Source organism: Sorex araneus, chromosome 10 (genome assembly GCF_027595985.1).
Source record: "Sorex araneus isolate mSorAra2 chromosome 10, mSorAra2.pri, whole genome shotgun sequence".
Lineage (NCBI taxonomy): Eukaryota > Metazoa > Chordata > Mammalia > Eulipotyphla > Soricidae > Sorex > Sorex araneus.
Window position 1 is genome coordinate 46,538,400 of NC_073311.1, and position 21,188 is coordinate 46,559,587.

At 45.6% G+C, this 21,188-nt stretch overlaps 1 protein-coding gene across 1 annotated transcript in view; it reads left to right on the plus strand.

The window, feature by feature from the left end:
- Positions 1-20,957, plus strand: part of C10H12orf75 (chromosome 10 C12orf75 homolog) — a 49,421-nt gene extending 28,464 nt beyond the window's left edge. Inside the window, exons 3-6 of the mRNA XM_055118233.1 lie at positions 12,623-12,658; positions 14,699-14,778; positions 15,710-15,744; positions 20,049-20,957. Coding sequence (XP_054974208.1) covers positions 12,623-12,658; positions 14,699-14,778; positions 15,710-15,714 — 121 coding nt within the window. The 3' untranslated portion in view covers positions 15,715-15,744; positions 20,049-20,957. The remainder of the gene's footprint in view (positions 1-12,622; positions 12,659-14,698; positions 14,779-15,709; positions 15,745-20,048) is intronic.
- The last annotated feature ends 231 nt before the right edge of the window (positions 20,958-21,188 follow it).

Consider the following 21,188-nt stretch of genomic DNA (forward strand, 5'->3'; position numbering starts at 1 on the left):
TACAGTGTATTTAGGAGCCCGGGATAATGCTTGACTTTATGCTCTGTTTTCGCCTGTGCATGGCAGCTGGGGTCATTAGGCAGTTGAAGAGTAAAAACTCTTATGATGCCTGATGGCAGGAGACCCAGCACATCAAAGGCTTTGCTGCAGTTATATAGCACACCTTCCCTTGAGTTGCCCAAGTTCATGGTTAGATTTCCCATCATTTGGACCCATGGCATAGCAGCAGAAGAGAGAAAGCAGATGAGAGGGCTCATCCAAAGGGAGAGGACTGGTGGTCCCCAGCCAGAGTTGCTGAAATGGTTGACTAGAAGGTACAGGCTAGCGAGAGCGTTGGGGGCTAATGAGTAAGGACAGTCGGAGAGGTTGGCTCGGACAGGAAGCAGCCTGTACTGGGGTGGGGGTCGGGGGTTTCCTATTTGCCCCGCCCCCAACTCTCTTCCCCATCTGCTTTCTGTCTGTGAATCTTCTGTCTTCTGTCTGTGAATCTTGTTTTGTTTTGTAGATTCCACATGAAATGTAGTCATGTAGGGACTGGAGAGAGAGTGCAGTGAGAAGGGCTCTGGCCTTGCCTGCAGCTGAGCTGAGTTTTATTCGTGGCCCCCCCCCCCGTAGGGTCCCCAGAGTCCCCTAGTAGCAATTCCTGAGTGCAGAACCAGGATTAAGCCCCGAGCACTGCTTGGGGGTGACCCAGGAACTTAAAAAAAAAAAAGTATAATCAGGGGCTGGAGCGATAGCACAGTGGGTAGGGTGTTTGCCTTGCACGCGGCTGACCCAGGTTCAAATCCCAGCATCCCATATGGTCCCCTGAGCACCTCCAGGGGTGATTCCTGAGTGCATGAGCCAGGAGTGACCCCTGTGCATTGCTGGGTGTGACCCAAAAAGAAAAAAAAAGTATAATCGTGTAATATTAGGCACTGACTTGTTTCAAAACAAGTTCAGAAATGTAATGGAGAGCACGAGGAAATAGAATGCAGGTTTGAAAGTGGACGAGAAAAAGATGGCAACACGACCTATTTTGTTGACCGTTTCACAGCCTGTGCCAGTGCTGAAGAACCGTGCTCATGACGGACACCAAAGGCTACTGCAAGTCAGGGATGTACCTTGAAGAAAAAGAACCGGGGAAATGGGGCCAAGATGGTGCACGGGGTTGAAGGAAGATTTCCCCCCTAGGGAGGGAGAGTTTTCACTCTGAAATGTCAGGGGTGAAGTCGGTCCAGGAACCACGTCCCCGGAGTCGCTCTGGGATCAGCTAGTGGCCAGAAACGTCGTTGGCTCAGAGGAAGCCAGCAAAATGTGAGCCAGAGGTGGGTCGGGCGATCTGAATGGATTCAAAATGTTTCCCAGTGAATGGTGGTTAGGAAGGAAACGTTAAGTCAGCGCATCCTCTTCAGCACTTTCGGGCTGTTGGACCGGGGTCCTAAACTCTGTGGGGAGAGACTCAGTGCAGGTGAAGTGCTCTCTCTGGGGCTGGAGCGTGCTGGCTTCGTCTCCTGTTTGACGACCCTGGGCCGTGGGAAAGCATGCTGCCGGAAGAAAGGTTCCCCACATCTGTATTATGGGTCACCGTTGTTGTGGAGACCACCCCTTGCTGTGCTAGAGATCAAACCCAGGGACATGCAAGGCATTTGCTCTGTCACTGCAAGCACCTTCTGCACGCCCGCGAAGCAAGGCTCCTAAGGTAAGGGCGTGGGGAGAAAGTGCTGGCCTTCCAGTGCAAATAATACTCCTTTAGCCCCTGCTGAAATGGTTTCTGACATCAGCCCGGTGTTTCTGAGAAGGAGAGCAGGAGAGGGAAAAGGAAACTAAGGTTTTTGTTTTGTTTTGTTTTGTTGCATTTGTTCTCATCCAAAGAGTAAATCTTACTTATGTTCTTTAGTGATAGGTTCTAGAAGAAAGAAAGGCCACGGGTCTCAAACCCAGGAGGGAGATTTAAAGGAACCATGACGGAACCCAGGTTTGATCCTGCATTTGGTACCCCTGAGTGCTACCACGGGTGATCTCTGAGCACAAAGTTAGGAGTAAACCCTGAGCACAGCCTGGGATGACCAAAAATCAAAAACCACACCAAGCCAGAAGACCCTGAGGGGTTGGTGGGATGTTTGCCTTGCACATGGCCCGACACAGGTTTGGTCCCCGGTATCCCATATGGTTCCCTGAGTACAACAAAACAAACAAAGCCCCAAACAAGAAATTCCCTCAGCTATCTAAAAAAATTATGACATTGTGAAGAAATAAATAAGTTTGTATGTAGGACAAATAGTCAATGATAGTGTATGGTCTTCCAGAAATCACATGTAACTGTTGGGTAGAATGGATTAGAATCTGAAAAGTTAGGAGCCCTCCTTAGCACAGAGTAAATGAAGCGACGACACTTGATCTGAAGAACTGAGGGTAAATGGAAGTCAACATTGCCAACTCTTGTGTATTTGTTCAGTTTTGGTTTGGGGGCCATGCTCAGTGGTGCTCAGGGCTTAACTCCTGGCTCTGTGCTCAGGGATCACTCCCGGCAGAACTCAGGAAGCCATATGAGGTGTCAGGGATGGAACCCCAGTTAGCCACGTGCAGAGTGAGCCCCTTACCCGCTATACTATCTCTCTGACCACAGCATTGTTCATTCATTAACATATTCCAAAGGATGTTTGTGCTCGGTCACTGAAACAGGTCCTTCGGGCTCCTGTAGCCCACCAGAGCTTTCTGTGTTGCATTGGTACCCTTTCCAAACCAGAGGCTTAACTCTCACGTGGCACCGTAAAGATTCAGGCTGCTTTTCTGCTTCCTGGGCACTTCGAATAAGAATCACTCTCTGTTTAGGCATTAAAAAAAAAAAATCAGTGGAAAACAAATTGTTTCTTTGCTACGTAACTGTGCCGTGACAGAGGGCTGGGAAGTGGGAACTGTGTTTTCGGGCCAACTGCGGCCCAAATGAGGTAGGAGATGCTAATTGGAGCAGCCGGCTGCTAATATTTGCCCTCCGTGTTTGTTCTTGCGGGGGCATCTACAGTCTCCAGGCCATGGTGCTGGTGTTTTGCCTGTGCAGCCCATTCAGGCCCCGTGCGATAATTCCGTTATACCGCCCAGAAGCAAACAGATACTGTGACTGAGACGCGTTGCTGAGGAAGAGTGGTTTCTGTCTGCCGGTCTCTCCCAGCGAGGCTCTCTCAGTTGGAGGCATAGTGACTGAGAAGGAAATCGTGTTCGTGTGCACTCGCTGGAAGGCGGACGCCGCCTCTCAGTACCTGCTTTGGAAGAGGCCGGCACCAGCTTCACAAGTGAGAAGGAAGAAGACAGCCCCATCCCCCCACCCTGAAGGGCCCGAGCTGTGCAGCTGGCTTGGAGGCAGCGCTCCATCTGAAACTCGGACAGAGCACAGTGATAGTTAAAAGAGAGCGTCAGTCCTTGGAGGAAAGGTCTGAAAGCTCGCAGGGAGCTATAGAGCCCGGTGAGTGGGACGGGGAGGGCCCCATGCGGGGTGTGCCTGCTTCTTAGGAAGGAGGTGAGCAAGGTCTGGGGATGCTCAGAGGCAGAAGAAAACAGATTCAAAATCTATGGTCAGCTGAGTTGCTGTTTGATGGTTGTTTCTCTCTCTCTCTCTCTCTCTCTCTCTCTCTCTCTCTCTCTCTCCTGTCCCTCCCTTTCTTTCTTTCTTTCTTTCTTTCTTTCTTTCTCTCTCTCTCTCTCTCTCCTGTCCCTCCCTTTCTTTCTTTCTTTCTTTCTTTCTTTCTTTCTTTCTTTCTTTCTTTCTTTCTTTCTTTCTTCTTTCTTTTTCTCCCTCCCTCCCTCCCTCTCTCTTTCTTTCTTTCTTTCTTTCTTTCTTTCTTTCTTTCTTTCTTTCTTTCTTTCTTTCTTTCTTTCTTTCTTTCTTTCTTTCTTTCTTTCTTTCTTTCTTCTCCCTCCCTCCCTCCCTCTCTCTTTCTTTCTTTCTTTCTTTCTTTCTTTCTTTCTTTCTTTCTTTCTTTCTTTCTTTCTTTCTTTCTTTCTTTCTTTCTTTCTTTCTTTCTTTCTTTCTCTCTCTCTCTCCCTCCCTCCCTCCCTCCCTCCCTCCCTCCCTCCCTCCCTCCTTCCTTCCTTCCTTCCTTCCTTCCTTCCTTCCTTCCTTCCTTCCTTCCTTCCTTCCTTCCTTCCTCCCCCCTCTCTCCCTCCCTCTCACATGCCCACGGAAGGGCTGATGCAGGGCCCACATGGCTGAGAGAGAGCCCAGAGTGGGCGCCCGTTCTGCAGGGCTGTGCCATGCTTAAACGCTCAGCCGAGGATTCATGTTCGAGGCTCTGCCCTAAGGGGCCGAGGGGGGCTGCTGCCTGTCCTCAGTAACCGTCACGGCTGTGCCCACCTGGCCTCCTCTGGGTCAGGGTGGCTGCCTGGACCTCAGCGGCTAGAGCCCCCGCAGGCACCTGCGTACTGCCGGGTGTGGCCCCCCGAGGCCCCCAGCACCACCAGGGTGACCCAGTGCCCTCCAGCATCAGCGGGTCCAAGCGGCATTGAATCCTGCTGCCCCTGCGTGGACCGCTGGCCTGCGTGGCTGGCCGAGAGTCAGGCCGTGAGCTGTCATGTTACACCAGCGAGAACACATAGGTTGAAAGACGGGCGAAACCCAGTGTTGGCAGAGATGAATAGGGACCCTCTTTCACTGTGGCTGGGAATGCCATCTGGTCCCGTCTGCAGGGCAGACAGAACGGAGGTTCCTCAGAAACCTAAGACAAGGGTAGCAGGCAGGACCTTGCCTGGCTTGCACCCAACCTGGGTTCGATCCCCAGTACCCTGTTCCCCCAAACTCTGCCAGGAGTGACCCCTGAGTGCAGGGCCAGGAGTAAGCCCTGGGCACTGCCAAGTGTGGCTCCCAAACAAGACAAAAAAGGAAACAGAAAACAAAAAGTAAGTTCTATAGTTGTTCACTTAGTTCGACAGAGATTGATGGTTTGTGGCAGCTGCTAGAAGGTTCTTATACTAATGTCCCTGGCCAAGGCTCTTCTGCCATTTTGGTTCCCTTTTTCCTTCAGTGGGACGGTCATATTTGGAAAGCTGCAGCTTGGGAGAGGAACTGTTTCTCTGATACAAGTGAGCATGCACTCAGATTTTTTTTTTTAAATTTTTATTGAATCACCATGTGGAAAGTTACAAAGTTCTCAGGTTTATGTCTCCATTATACAATATTCAAACACCCATCCCTTCACCAGTGCCCATATTCTACCACCAAAACCCCAGTATACCCCCCGCCCCCCGCCCCCAACTGTATAACTGATGAATTTCACTTCATTTTCTCTTTACCTTGATTACATTCCATATTTCAACACAAAACTCACTGTTGTTGTTGGAGTTTCCTCCCAAGAAAGACAGCCCTACTACCAAGGAAGCATTTGATAATTAGTTTTCCATTGCTGAGAATGAAGAGATATGTAGCCCCACTGCTCCAAGTACATAACTCCTTTTTTCCCCCCCTCATCCCCCCTTCCCACGCCTCATAGTATGGTGGACGCCACGCCAAGTTTCTCCCTGAAAATGGGAAACAACCGGGAAAGAGGGGCTGTTCTTAGTTCATAGTCCAGAGAAATGGCTGCTACTTTAATAACCTTCAATATTTCAACAAAAACTCACTGTTATTATTTGGAGTTCCCCCCTCCCAAGTCAGACCTGTTAAAAAGGAACCGTTTCACATTGCTGACAATTATAGATGTTAAGTCGTTTTTGGATTTCTGTATAAAGTCCAGGGAAAATTCTGCCAGAAATTGCATAGCCCAGCTCACAGTCCCAGTGCATTGCTGTAAGAAGTCTCTGGTATCAATGTCTTTAGGCACAGAGGGTCCATTTCACTCTCAGCAGCTCCGAATTTATCTGGGCTGAGGGTGTGCCGGTTACACCCACTTCCCATGAGTCCCTAGGAGCCCCAAGTGTAAAAATCGAATACCTCTGGGTTAAGAGTCTTAGAAGATGGCTCCTGCCATGTGGATGATGCTGCCGCCGCCATTTTCCGTGCCCAGATTTTTTAAAAATTTATTTAAAATTTTTTTTTATTGTACAGGTAACATGATTACAACAGTGTTAACTTTCATGGTTCTGGTAAACAAAGTTAATGTTTCTCTGCCACCACCACAGTGTCCAGGGCACTCTACCCCAGTCCTGACGTCACCTCTGTCCTCTTCCTTTCTCCCAGTCTCCTCCTGCCACTGCTTGGTAATCTAAACTTTGTAATCAAAGGCCAGAATTCCTCACTGAATTTTGTCTGTTCCGCTCTTTAATACAACATATGAATAAGATGGGCTGGAGCGATAGCACAGCGGTTGGGCTTTCGCCTTTCAAGCGGCCGGCCCAAGTTCGATTCCTCCGCCCCTCTCAGAGAGCCCGGCAAGCTACCCATGCGTATTGGATATGCCAAAAACAGTAACAATAAGTCTCTCAATGACAGACATTACTGGTGCCTGCTCGAACAAATCGATGAGCAACAGGATGACAGTGACAGATGAATAAGATGATCTGGTTTATGTTTCTCTCCCTCTTGGTATCACGTGACATGATGCTCTTCATTCACCTCCAAGTTGCAGCAAACCACAAGATTACATCCTGCTGGAAAACATCCTGCGTATTTTCCTAATCCAAGCACCCCCCATTTCTTTATCCAGCCACCTATCATTTGCCATTCGGATTCTCACTAGATCCTGGCCCTCGTCCTTGGTGCTGCAGCGTGTGCCCATGTCCCATTTGAATGACGAGTACTTCTTGGGTAGACGCCAAGAAGTAAGATGCTGGGTCGTATGAAAGTCCCAAGTTTTGTTTATTATATTATTTTTTTAAGTAGAAAACACGTAGCAGTGTTCAGGGCTTCTCCTGGCTCTGCATTCAGGGATCACTTCTGGCAGGGGTTGGGGGATCATATGGGGTGCCAGGGATCGAACCCAGGTCGGCTGTGGCAAGGCAAGCACCCTGTCCGCCATACTGTTGCTCTGGCCGCTTATTAGTTTTTTGAGGAAGCACTGTGCCATAGAGACCAGGTGACATTCCCAGCAACAGGGAAGGAAGGTCCCTTTTTGGTCACAGCCCTGTCAATACTGTTGCCTGCTGTTTTGGCATACGCTAGTAGTACTGGTGTGAGAAGATAGCTCGTTATTTTTTTTTATAATCTCATTTTTAATTTATTTCTAATCATTCTAATTTTATTTATTATTTTTTAATTAATGAGTCACCGTGAGGGTACAGTTACAGAGTTTTGTGCTTGTGTTGCAGTCATACATTACTTGAGTACCCATCCCTCCACCAGTGCCCATTCTCTTCTACCGATGGCCCCAGGGTCCCTCCCATCCCCCATCCTGCCCCCCGCCCCCCGTGACAGGGATTTCCTTTTTGTTTTCTCTCTCCTTTTGGGTGTTTTGGTTTGCAGTGGAGATACTGGGTGGCCATCGTGTTTAATCTATAGTCTGCTTTCAACCTGCTTCTTCCATCCTGAGTGGATCCTCCACCACACTTTAGTTGGTGGTCCCTTCTCTGTCTGAGCTGCCTTTTTCCCCAGCATGTGAGACCAGCTTCCAAGCCATGGAGCAAATCTCCTGGTACTTATTGCTACTATTCTTGGGTGTTAGTCTCCCATTCTGTTGTTTTATATTCTGCATATGAGTGCAATTTTTCTATGTCTGTCTCTTTCTTTCTGACTCATTTCACTTAGCATGATACTTTCCATGTTGATCCACTTTATGCAAAGTTCTATGGTAGACATCACAGTGCAAAGTTCAAAGTTCAAATCCTTTCTGACAGCTGCATAGTATTCCATTGTATAGATGTACCAGAATTTCTTTAACCAGTCATCTGTTCTCAGGCACTTGGGTTTTTTCCAGATTCTGGCTATTGTAAACAGTGCTGCAATGAACATACAGGTGCAGATGTCATTTCGACTGTACTTTTTTTTGCCTCTCCGGGATATATCCCAGAAGTGGTATTGTTGGGTCAAATGGGTAGCTTGTCATTTTGATGCACATTTCCCTGATAATCAGATGATAGTGAGCCCTTTTTTCACAGTGCCTACTGGTTAGCTGGATGCTTGACTCACAGCTTATGAAGCGGGAGTTGGATGCACGTAAAACTGGATTTGCATTCTGACTTCCTTACTTAACTGTTTTAACTTTGGTCACGCTGCTTAATCTTCCAGAACCTCCATGTTTTATCTTTAAAATGTACCAGATCCCTCTCTTGCAGGCTAAGAGGAAGATGAGAGGAAGTAGCAAAACAGTACTCGGGAAGCCCCTGGCAGTGTTACACAGATTGTGGGGTGGGGTGAAGGCAGTGGCTCCCTTAGGTGAGCCCCCCATGCTGGTTTGCCATTGGAAATAGTTTTCACTTTCACTTCTTCTTATGCGAAAGGCAGAGTGGGGAATTAGACCGTAGAGCGTGGTTTTGGTGTGTGATGGATAGGGTTTCAGTGCTGGTCTTGCTTCATACGCTTCGTGACTCCCTGAACCTATGTTCTAAGGTCTCAGAACTGTTGCGAGAGAGAACTCCTGCGTGGGAAATGGCTTATGTTCTATCTGACATGTAGAAGGGGCTCATGGAGGCTGCCATCTTTATCCATGTGAAGTGTCTCCTTAAAATTTTCAGTTTCCAGTCTTCTTCTAACGTGAAGGGTTAGAAGAATAAGCATGTTCACAATGGAATGTGTTTCAGCTATTAGACCAGAAGAAATATTACCTTTTTTCCTACAATGTGGATGGAACTGGAGAGAGTTACATAGAGTGAAATACATCAGCAAGACAGGATGCCGTACATGATCTTGCTCATGGATGGGGTATAGAAGAATAAAATAAGAGAATATGTTGGCCTCTTGCCACAGTCCTGAAATGACCAAGAGAAGAGAGGGTGGAGGGGATCTAGTGGACTGGGGAGGAATCTTGACTCTTGGATGCTGGGCTTGTTGGCATTGTCCCCTGAAGCACATATACATTTACTCTTCTGTAAGCCAGCATTACCACAATTTAAAAAAAGAAGAGAGTTGACAGCTTCTAAGTCTTGATATTTTTAAAGATTTTCTAATGTATTTGAAGTTCAGTTTACTATCCAGTAAATGTGGTAGTTACATGATCACTTTCTGCAAGGAATATGCGTACAGTTTCTGATTATTTCTATACTGGAATATACGTATTAAGTTTTTGAGATATGCATAATTTGTGAGAGATAATAGACTGACAGTTTTTACTGTTGTTTTACACTTGTGAATTTTAATTTTTTATTTTTATAATTGTTCACACCAAGAGTTTCCTGCCTGCATGGGAGAGCCTGGCAAACTCCCTGTGGTGTATTCATATGCCAAAACCAGTAACAATGAGGGGTCTCATTCCCTTGACCCTGAATGACCCTCCAGTATGGCATCGTTGGGAAGGAAGAGTAAAGAGAAGCCACTAAAATCTCAGGGCTAGGACGAATGGAGACTGAGACCATTCAAGAAAATTGACGATCAATGGGATGATGAAGATGAAGATGATGATGCTGATAATGATGATGATGATGATAGTTGTTCACAATAATTCATTATGTTCAATATTCCAACACCAATTCCACCATGATTACACCTTCCCACCACCATTATATATTTGTGAAATTTTTAAAAGTTATTTTAACCTTGACTACATCCCTAAGCAAAATTAGGCAAAAGGAAGGCTTGAAGTGATAGGTAATTGGGCATGAAAAGAGCAGCTGTGACAAGTCACTGTATAGTTTCACATCTACCAGTCACAGATTGCTTCAAAAACACTTTCCGTATGACGTTAATCATTCAGGACCAAAGTAATCCATTCTAATCCTCATGAACAAGCTTGTCACTGTCAATTTCCTATTACTTGTACTTAGTGAACAAAAATCCATTTGAATTAAAAGTAGTAAATTATACCTTGTTCTACCATGTCAATAAGCATAGCCCCATTTTTAATACAGTGCAGTTTTTACACCTTTGAATTAAAAAATGATCCAGCTTTCACAAGAGATAAATGGGTGGTAATTATGTGTCGAGTATCAGCCGTGTGCTCGGTTTGGGTAGATTAGACTCCCAGGTGGGGGTTTTGCACTGGATGGATCATCAGCTGTTTGCTGGGCCGGGGACTAACACAACAACCTTCCCCTTCATTATGGAGCTGGATTTACTGGCCCTCCCAGTGATGCTGAATTTCCTGTATGCGTATATCTGAAATACTTTTAATTTGGGGGCCACATCTGGCGATTCTCAAGGACTAATCCTGAGTCTGCACTCAGGAATCACTCCTGATAGAGCTTGGTGACCATATGGGATGCCAGAAATGGAACCCGAGTTGGCTGCATGCAAGGCAAGTGCCTTACCTGCAGTGCTATCTCTCCGAGCCTTAAAATACTTTTAAATAGGTTGAAACCATAGTTAGTCCAGAGACCACAGTTAGTTCTGAGAAATAGAAAGTTTGGTGAAACAGGTTAGATATTTTCAATATATATATATATATATTTGATTGAGGCCCGTTAGTATTACAGCAATCACATACCTTTGGATCTTGCTGAGTTTTTTTTTTCTTTTTTTTCCGGAAAAAAAAAATCCTTAATTTTTATATGGTAACTAGTGCAAAACTCCCTGATTCTCTTGGAAATGGGCTGAGAAATTCTAATAGAATAGACCCCCACTGTAAGGCCATGCCTTAAGAAGCAGCATGTAAACCCCTTTCTAAATAGCTCCCCTTCTTTGTGATATACCTTGTGTAAAATGACTGCCTTATTTTGTTGCTGTTGTTTATGAAGAAAGGAAATCATATTGATGTGGACTGTTTTTGTGCTAAAGACTCTTCCACAGCTAAAAAACTGCACCACTGATCTGTCAGGAAAGACATAGACTCACAATGTGTCAAGGCTGGAAGGGTTCTTGGGGGTCATCTGGTCTATCTCTTTATCTTATGGATGAGGGGCAGGGGGACAGCTTGTCCACAGCTTGTCACTTCTTGGGCAGGTGACACGGCCAAGACAAGAAGTCAGGCTTCCTGATGTCCAATACATGTGCTCTTTCCAGTATCATGGGCCCCTAGTTTTTCATTTTATTCAGCAGTAGAGGCAGTAGAGATTGTAGGATAACATAGCCTCAGGTAGTTTAGGTTTATTGGGTTACTCCCATTCCTCTTTGTTTATTTGTAGCTTCTTTCTTAGTGTTCTGTTGACTTGTAAATACTGTTTTTCTCTTCTCCTTGAGTCCTTTGCATAGTTTATTCAGAGCAGTGTCCTTTTATATGGGCACAGGAAGACTTAGCAAATGCTATGCAATTATAACCTGGGAGTCATTTGACTCTACATGATATTTTCCTCCTGGGCATCTGTTCTCTCAACCTAAGCCTCAGCTGCCTTTACTTTCTAGCACCCCCAAAAACAGGGTCCCGACGAGGGACAAGACTGACCCAGGGCAAGTGGTGAGTTGTGTGCTACCCTGGCATCGAGATGGGCCTGGCCAAAGTGCCTAATGCTTAACTATAAGTTAAGAGCTTGATTATGGACAAATGTTGTCATGATCCAAACAGTAATAACTAGATTTGGACCCTGCTAGGGTGAGGAATGATTAATCTGGCCTGAGTGCTGTGGTCTGAGTCTGTGGCAAGATGTTGCCAGGAGAGCTGCCTTGCAAGCCTCAATGTATCTCTTGCTATGTCTATACAAAAATAACTAGTATTAAGATGTTAATAAGTGTATGGACTAAGGAAAGGAAAAAAACTTTAAGAGTCAGGAAGGGCTTTGGAATACTGGGCCCTCAGGAAGGGCTTTCTTATGTTGATTTTGCTACCTGGCTGGGTGTAGCCTAGAGGGCAAGGTGGGAGAGACAAGTAGGAGGAGAGGCTGCAGTAGATAGAGAGAGAAGCGAGAGAGGCTGGAGTTGATGCAGAGAGAGGCCGGAGCTGGGAGTGCGGGAGATGAGAAAGATGGAAGATTGAATAAACGGTAACTAATCAGCAACCAGCTTGGTCCTCGTTCTTCCTTCGCCTGTCCTTGGCCAACGGCCGTCCCGATCCAGCCCATACACAGCGGTTCCAGAGCACCGAACTCGGGTGGTGAGACAGAGCCGCCCAGAGAGCCCGCGAGTGCACACGCCCTTCGGCGAGCTTTAGTTTTTCAGAGATGATCAGGCTTCTCTTTGTTTGGGGGCTGGAGTTATAGTACAGCGTACAGTGGGAAGGGCATTTGTCTTGAATGTGGCCAACCCGGGTTTGATTCCCAGCATCCCATGTGGTCCCCCGAGCACCACCAGGAGTAATTCCTGAGTGCAAAGCCAGTATTAACCCCTGAGCATAGCCAGGTGTGAGGGTGTGAACCCAAAATAAAAAAAAAATTGTTTTTTTGTGACACACCAAGTGGTGCCTAGGGCTTATGCCTGGCTCTGTGCTCAGGGATCACTTCTGACAGTGCTTGGGCGACCATACGTGTTGCCAGGGACAAGACCCGAGTTGGGCTCACGCAAGGCATGCGCCTGACCCGTTGTGCTGTCTCCGAGCCTGGCGTCAGGTTTTCGTGCATGAGTGGTTGAGGTGGAGACAGAAGTCTGTGCTGCAGAAATACTTGGTGCAAACTGGAGATGTACCTGGCATCGACTTTGACCTCTTTTTCACATCCCCGAATAAAATCTCATAGTAAATTTTTTTTTTTTACTTTTTAGAACAGAAGAATCTATAACAGAAGATGACAAGAGGAGGTATGTTTGAAGCTTTAATTCGAATAAGTTTGGCTCTCCCTCATGAACTTATTTTAACATGGTTGAATTTAACTTGTGGATTTTATTGAAAGCAACTGTTTGCATTTGTAATAATAGCATATTACCAATGGTACAAATTTCTGTCGGGAAATCTTTTGGCACAGAGAATACAGATAGGAACACGGGATACAAAAACCTGTGTTTTTTATTTGTTTTCTGGGGGCTACACTGAGCAGTGCTCAGGGCTTACTGCTGGCTCTGTGTTCAGCGAGCACTCCTGTGGGACTTGGGGACCATATGGGGTGCCAGCGATTGAACCTGGGTCAGTTGCATATAAGGCAAGCATCTTACCTGCTATACTATCACTCAGCCCCCCTCCCCTAAATTTTTCTTGCAATGAAGTTGCTCAGAGTTATAATTTTTGCTTCTTTCAAGTAAAATTGGTTTCTTTACTGTGCTCATGACCTGTCTGCCTATCTTCTGCCCCGTGGTAGGAATCCCACCGCACCCCTCCAAGTCCTTCTCTGGACTTCCTCGTCCTTTCCATCTCGCCTCTGGTGAACTGTTCTCTTCAGCGTTCCATCATGCGTTCCCACATTTTGTATTTGTATAGCCCTATAGTGAAGTGTCTCTGTGCACCCGTAGCACCTACCCACTGCCATACTGCTCGCATTGGATTCTTGATTTTTTTTTAAAAAAAGTCTGTTTTGGTTGGTTTTTGTGCCACACCCAGTGGTGCTCAGGACTTGCTCCTGGCTCTGCTCTCAGGGATCACTTCCCGCAGGGCTCCGGGAAGCCCCGGTCCACCGCCTGCAGTGAAAGTGCCCTGATTAACTGCACCATGCCGTTCCACTGCCATTTGCTACTATACTGAACCCATAATGATCCAACACCTTTCTCGTTGTAAGTAAAAGAAAACTTCCATGAATTCAATGTGTTATGCTTCCTTTTTTTTTTTTTTTGCAGTTTTTTGCTTTTTTTTTTTTTGCATCGCACTTGGTGATGCACAGGGGTCACTCCAGGCTCTGCGCTCAGGAATTACCTATCCCTGGTGGTGCTCAGGAGACCATATGGGATGCTGGGAACGGAACCCGGGTCGGCCGCATGCAAGGCAAATGCCTTACCCGCTGTGCTATCGCTCCAGCCCCGTGTTATGTTTCCTTTGATATAATTTTTCTTATATATTTTTGTAGGAGCGATAGCACAGCAGGTAGGGCATTTGCCTTGCACACAGCCGACCTGGGTTCGATTCCTCCATCCCTCTTGGAGAGCCCGGCAAGCTACCGAGAGTATCCCGCTTGCACGGCAGAGCCTGGCGAGCTCCCTGTGGCGTATTCAATATGCCAAAAACAGTAACAACAAGTCTCACAATGGAGACGTTACTGGTGCCCGCTCGAGCAAATCGATGAGCAACGGCAGGACAGTTCTACGGTGCTATATATTTTTGTAGGGCCTACCCCCGGCAGTTCTGGAAGCATCTGGCAGCCTCTCTTGGGTTGTGGCCTCAAGTTGGCAGCGCCCAGGGGCCAGTAGGGCCACACCTGGCAGTATTGGAGAAGGAAGGGGAGGGGGCTCGTATGATATCAGAAATGAAACAAAGGGCCGCATGCGTGCTAGTCACGTGCTTTGTTTCTTGAGCCATCTCCCCAGTCCCAGTCCCAAATAGCTGTTTGTTTGTTTGTTTGTTTGTTTGGGGGTCACAACCAGTGGTGCCCAGGACTTACTCCTGGCTCTGCTCTCAGAGATCACTTGTGGCAGGCTCTGGGGAACCCCAGTCTATACCACATGCAATGGCAACTGCCCTACTTGCTCTGGCCCCAGCTTTTTTCATAAAAAAAAACAAAAAAAAAAAAAACAGAGAACAAAATAATGACATGCCCAAGGAAAATAACATACTAAATTCTGCGTTTGAGAAAACTCGGGTTATTTTAATCACTGTGTATTTGTTTGAAGTAATGTGTACTTCTGTCACTTTTTGCAGTGTCTAAACCCACTTCCACGGGCCCATTTTTCCCCCTAAATCTGCTTCTTTCTTCTCAGAAACTACGGAGGGGTGTACGTGGGTCTCCCATCTGAAGCTGTCAGCGCGGTTCCCAGTCAGAGCAAGACTGTACGCAAAAGTAAGTCAGGCCACGCGACGCTTATTTTCCCTGAATCGCTATGCTTTGTGAAAATAATAGGTAATTTACATTTCAGCTTGCCTGACTCAGCCCACGTCTTACCGAGCTGCAGTGAACCACGAGTGAAAAGCATGTGTCTTTGCCTTGTAAACATTTGTGGAAACTGCCACTCACACAGCAGGAGTCATTCCAAAGCAGGATTCAGCTTCTATTTGTGGCTGTGCTCCGTGGATATTTTTTAATTTCGTGTTGATTTCAGTGTGAAAATGAAAGCCGAGGTGTCGGCAAATTTATGGAGATTTTTTTGTAGCACCTAAAGACAAATTTCTGTGACATAGTTAAAAGATGACTGCCTGGTGGATAAGGAAATGAAGTACGGCTTATTTTTCTGAGATTTGAATAGTGATTATGGGGCTCATAATGACAGTCACAGCTGTGGGCGAGGGGATAACTTCCTGTTTGAGGACATTTTTCTTTGCCTTTTTTTTTTTTTGGTCAGACCTGACCAAAAGGTCTGTGTTCAGGGGTGACTCCTGGCATTGGTTGGGGGGTCACGTCCAATTCCGGGGATGACACCTTGGTTGGCCTCATGCAAGGCAAGTGCCCTGCCCACTGTACTACCACCTCTATGGCCCCTTAATTAAGTACATTTTTAAGTGCGACTCACTGTAAAGAATGCAGGTTAGTCAAACACAGCTATTTAGTGTAGTGTTATAGGACCACTGGCGTGTTGAATTTGTGCAGCAGGCTGTCTCCTGTCTGGTTTCACATACTGTGGTTTTTCGTTTTCCATTGCTTTCTGTCTCCCTTATGGTTTAGGCTAGCGTGTGGACATATGCATGTATGTGTTATTATTATTGGTCATTTTATAGGAAGCTAAAATAATGTTCTTTATGATAAAATTTAACTTTTCTTAATTTTTCTCTTTAAGATTAGAAGACACTAATCCGACTGGATAATCACAAGGTACTGTATAGGTTTCACAATAATTCCATATATTTAGCCTTGATGATAAATGAGCTGTTGGTACATGATTGCTAGATACATTTTAGAAATCTTAAAGTTCAAGATCAGGAAGGGGTTTCGTCTTGGAGCGAAACCTGTGAAGTTTAGGGTATCATTATAAGAGGTCTTGAATGGTGAAGACCGAGGTTTTTTTTACTATTGCTTTTAAAGTTTCAATTTATTTCAAATGCAGCTTTATTTGTGAAGAACAAGAGAAGCATCATCCTAAAACACTGAGATTTCTTTCTTCATTGTCAAAACTTTGAAGGAAGGAACTTTGAAAATGAGAGAGGGAGGGTCTAGGAAATTGGGGGCTTTCACGGGTGGGGCAGATTAGGGTTAAGTGTTTAGCACCAGTTTAGATAATAGAGCAGTTTATATCACTACCCAGTGATGATGACGTGTACAATCACCCATGTTCAGAAATGCAGTTACTTAAGAAAAATCATAGGTTGCTTTTAGGTTGGCTGTTACAAAACATGTTTGACATGACTAGAGGAAGTGATTGGCGAAAACATCAAGAATAGTGGACCTGTTATCCTGGTCCTGGGAACTTTGAGTTAGAGTAATCAGGTGACAAGGACGGGGTAAAAGTAGCTTTCATTTGTTAGCTACCCTCTGTACCAGAGTATAAAAGATACCAAGCGGGAGATCTATGTATCCAGCAGAGATGCAGTTCATCTGGTCCATCAGCTGTCACGGTGTTTGGCTACCAAGCCCCACTGCCCTTCAGGCTTGCAGAATAACATCTGGTCTCGTTTGAACCTTCAAGGGTCAAGGAATTCCCTTTCTCAACTATCCTGTTCTTTCCAGGGCATCACACAGCCTTGTATTTGGTGTCAGGCTCTTTCACTGGGTAACTGGCTTCCTCTTTGTAACTTCCAACTTAATAGAAATACGGAACCAGGCGCCAGAGCAATAGTCCAACTATAAGATGCTTGCCTTGCACACAGAGGGCTTGGGTTAGATCCCCAGCATCCCGTATGATTCAAACACCACTAGGAGTAATTTCTGAGTGCAGAGCCAGGTGTAATCCTAGAATATCACTGGGCATGGCCCCAAACCCAAAAAGAGATATGAAACTAATATGCATGTGAAGCATTGTTGCAATGCCCATTAATCTGTACATATATATATATAAAATGATATGTTATAGTATGTTCTGTGCTAGCATAAGTATCAGGTAAATGGTAACATCTGCTGTCTTCATCAACACTTTCCTCACCACTTTCATCCCTGGCACCATCATCATCTTATTATGATGATGATTGTAACCAGGATTCAGCCATTGCAAGACCACAGGCAAAACTAATTTGGTTTTGAACCAACTCCTTGCCCAGACAGAGCCAGTGCTGGAGCTGTTGTTTGTAATACGGAGCGGACACAGAAACAGGCATCAGTTTCTTCCTGACAAGGACTGTAATGAACTTGATTACTACTCACTTCTGGGAAGATGTCATCACCAAGACAGTAGCATCATGGAGCCTCTTACCTAGTACCCACGAGTTTCCCTTTTGGAATTTGATGGAAATTTTCTTTTTCTAGTACTTTTGAAGAGTTCTAAACCAACCACCCCCCATTTGTTTTCATTTTGTCTTTTTAAATTTAATTTTTATAAATTGTTCACAGTAATTTATTACATTCAGTATTCCAGCACCAATCCCACCACCATTACACCTTCTGGTCACCATTATTCAGATTTTTCCACCACCACCCAAGCTCCAAAGGCAGATTCTAAATAATTGACTTTGTATTGCTTGTTATGAAAAATCCACTAAAAATGATTCAAAGAGAATTCCTTAGAGGAAAGTGTGTGAAAATTGTTGTATCTCACCTTGGAGCCATTAAGCCCTTGTATAAGAGATTATTAACATGTTGTTACAGGTTGAGCCTTGTATGCTAATATCTATCTAAATATATATGTATATACACATATTTATTTTTAATCAAGGTCAGTGCCTTCTACTTTACACTCCATCAAATGTGGTGTTCTACTCTTGGTACAGCAGTGGCATAAAGTATGAGATGTTGCTCCAGAAATTCTAAAATTTTAATTTTAAATAGGGTGATACAACTGGAGTTAAATTTTTAACTGGATGGTGAGTTTGGGGCCCAGAGGGATCTCTGCACCTTGTTGTTCTCTTCTGAGATTTATTTGTGAGTCTCTGGATTATGGATCCTCATTTATTTGTGAGTCATCTGGATCATTAATGAGCTTATATGCCACCAGAGGCAGCTCGTGGATGTGACTGCCAAGCTCCTGGAAGATCAGGGATATGGGGGCAAGTCACCCATTCCCAACTCCATGAGAACCTGGAAATTTCAGTCACAAGACCCACATACCTGGGTTTTACAGCAGATTCATTCTGATGTGTGAAGGGCCCATCCCGAGCCTGTGGAGATTGTCTGTGAGCATGACAGCGATTCTGAACCCCTGTTTGGATGTCTTGTTCTGCCAGACTTCCCCTCTGCTAATGTGCTTTTGTCATTTACATGAAATAGGAAAGATAACCTGGTTGAAAGGGAACATGTTACTGTTTGCACTGCTAAAAACAGGGTATATTTACAAAAGCACGGAGTACTGTGGAAAGAAGGGCCGCCTCGATAGTTCTCAGGGGACCTGGTGTCCCTGCTACTAACACGGAATGTCAATGCTTCCCACCTGCTCTCCCGGCCTCTGGACGTCTGCTTTCTCATTGGAGAGTTAGAGAAGATAGTTGTTCGACTGTTAGTAATTTACCAATAGCAACTGCAAGATGCTCTCCTGAGCTGCTTCTGGCTGCTAATATATGTTATTTTATTGCCTGCCTTCCCTCCTCTCGTTTCCCCCTTTATTTCTAAAGAATCAACTAGCTCTTGGTCTTTCTTTTGCCTCCTTTGAATTACCTAATGGTTTTCTAGATCGAAATGTTGTCCTTTTTCATTCACTTTATCTCCTGCATACGAATTCCTAACTTTCTGGGATTAGATTATCGGCAGAAACTCTGGTGAGAAGACTTCTTTGGTGAATGCAGTGTTTTCCGCACAGTCCACAGTACAACTCTGTCCTTAATCAGAGTTCAAAGTGGATTTGCTTACTGTTGTAAACAAGCTGAGGACTGATCTCTGAATCTCTTCCAGTTATTTCTTATCTTGAGATACTTGTAGATGCCTCTAGAAATGATTTGAATGTCAAAGTGACCATTTAACTGTGCGGATTATTTCCAGGACAGCAAGTCTTAAATGATGGCTCCGTGCACCAGCGGCTGGGCGAGCTGCCCTGGCAGAAGTGGCCCTGTGGGTCAGATGGCTTGACCCTTCCTGGAAGCTTTGGCCAAGGAAGGCAGGGATGAGGTTGTGACTATGAAACAGCCCATGCCTTTGACATGAACGATATTGATGTGACGTTTTGGTGTTACCAACTTGTATCTTAATTCTGAGCTTAAAAGCCTCTTTCTCCATGGGAATTTGTCTCGTTAGGTAGGTGCCCGGAGTGTTCAGCCCTTCAGCAGCCACGTACTAAATCTGAAATAAAAATTGAGTCAAGGTTGAATCGTGCGCCTCACTGACGAGCAAACCAGCCGGGAATTTGTAGGTTGAATACTGATCTAGTTGTGCTGAGTTTTGCCTTTGCGAGTTTTCTAACACCTCTCTCTTCTCTCTCTCTCTCCCTCTCTCTCTCCCTCTCTCTCCCCCTCTCTCTCTCCCTCTCTCTCTCCCTCTCTCCCTCTCTCTCCCTCTCTCTCTCCCTCTCCCTCTCCCTCTCTCTCCCTCTCCCTCCCTCTCCCTCTCCCTCTCTCTCACTCTCCCTCTCTCCCTCTCTCTCTCCCTCTCTCTCACCCTCTCCCCTCTCGCTCTCTCTCTCCCTCTCTCCCTCTCTCTCCCTCTCTCTCTCCCTCTCTCTCCCTCTCTCTCTCCCTCTCTCTCACTCTCTCTCCCTCTCTCCCTCTCTCTCCTCTCTCTCTCCTCTCTCTCTCCCTCTCTCTCTCTCCTCTCTCTCTCTCACTCTCTCTCCCTCTCTCTCTCCCTCTCTCTCTCACTCTCTCTCACTCTCTCTCTCTCACTCTCTCCCTCTCTCTCTCCCTCTCTCTCTCACTCTCTCTCCCTCTCTCTCTCTCCCTCTCTCTCTCTCCTTCTCTCTCCTCTCTCTCTCTCCCTCTCTCTCTCCTCTCTCCATCTCTCTCTTTCTCCCTCTCTCCCTCTCTCCCTCTCTCTCTCTCCTCTCTCTCTCTCTCTCTCTCTCTCTCTCTCTCTCTCTCTCTCTCTCCTGTTTGTTTTCTTCCTAGCTTGCTTGTTGAGACGTGTCAGGGGTTTCATTCCCTGGCACACTGTCACAGGATGCAGACATTGCCGCGGGAATTCTGAACAGCCGCCTGCTCCAACACACCACAGCCCTCACAGTCCTCACAGCTCTATAGAGTAGCTCAAACATTCGTCCAGGCCGAATGTTGTGGTACCAGAAAGGGTAAAGGCTAAACAGTATGCCCTCGTCCGTGGAACTTTCTGGCAGCCCGCCCCCACCCCCGCCCCGAGAATGGCACACCAAGGCATGCGTGCTGCCCTGCGCCCACACGGGCTCTGCTGCCCTCCATCCTCAGCCCCGATCCCCTCGCGACAGGACACGGCTCTCCAGGACCACGTCTTCCCACGGATACTTTCTGGGTAGTTTTGATATAACAGAATCTCTCTTCTATCTATAACTTCAAATCATAAGGCACTATAAATGAATGACCGGAAGTAATACATCTGTTGGCTCTCTCTCACTATTTTTTTTACTTCATGTTAATTTGTAGCTATAAAATTAATTCACTGGATTCTTAGTTATTTCTCTTTCCCCTTTTAATTGTTTTTATGAGGCTATCATAATTTTCATGTCAGAGACTCTCCTTTATCAGCAACAATGTCTTGCACCACAATATTTTAAAATAAATGACTGAAATGTGCATGACCCGTTCGTATTTTGATGAACTTCCAATGTTCTTTCGCCAAAGGCTTATGTAACCTCGAATATTTCATGGCCGTTGGGTCTCTCAGTCACTCTTCCTAATGATCCGGGCATCTCGTCCTGGTGGTTAGTGGGATATTTGGAAATTTCTTATCTAAAGAACGACTGTGTATGTCCACTTGATACTGCAATGTACATGACTCGGTTTACCACTGTATTTCAACAATTAAAATATTTTTATCCCTCTTTACTTGGACTTCTTAATTATTTTACAGGAGAATATTTTTGAAGCAGTCACACACGTACTGATGAAGAGACATAACACATATCAACATATTTTTTAATAAAGCATATATAGATTACCCTAAAAATAGTTTTTTATAAGAAAGAAAACATTAATCTCCTTTGGTCCTTATGATAACCAGAGGACACCAAGTGGATAAATAAGAGATCAAAGGTAAGAATCACTTAAGAAGTGAAC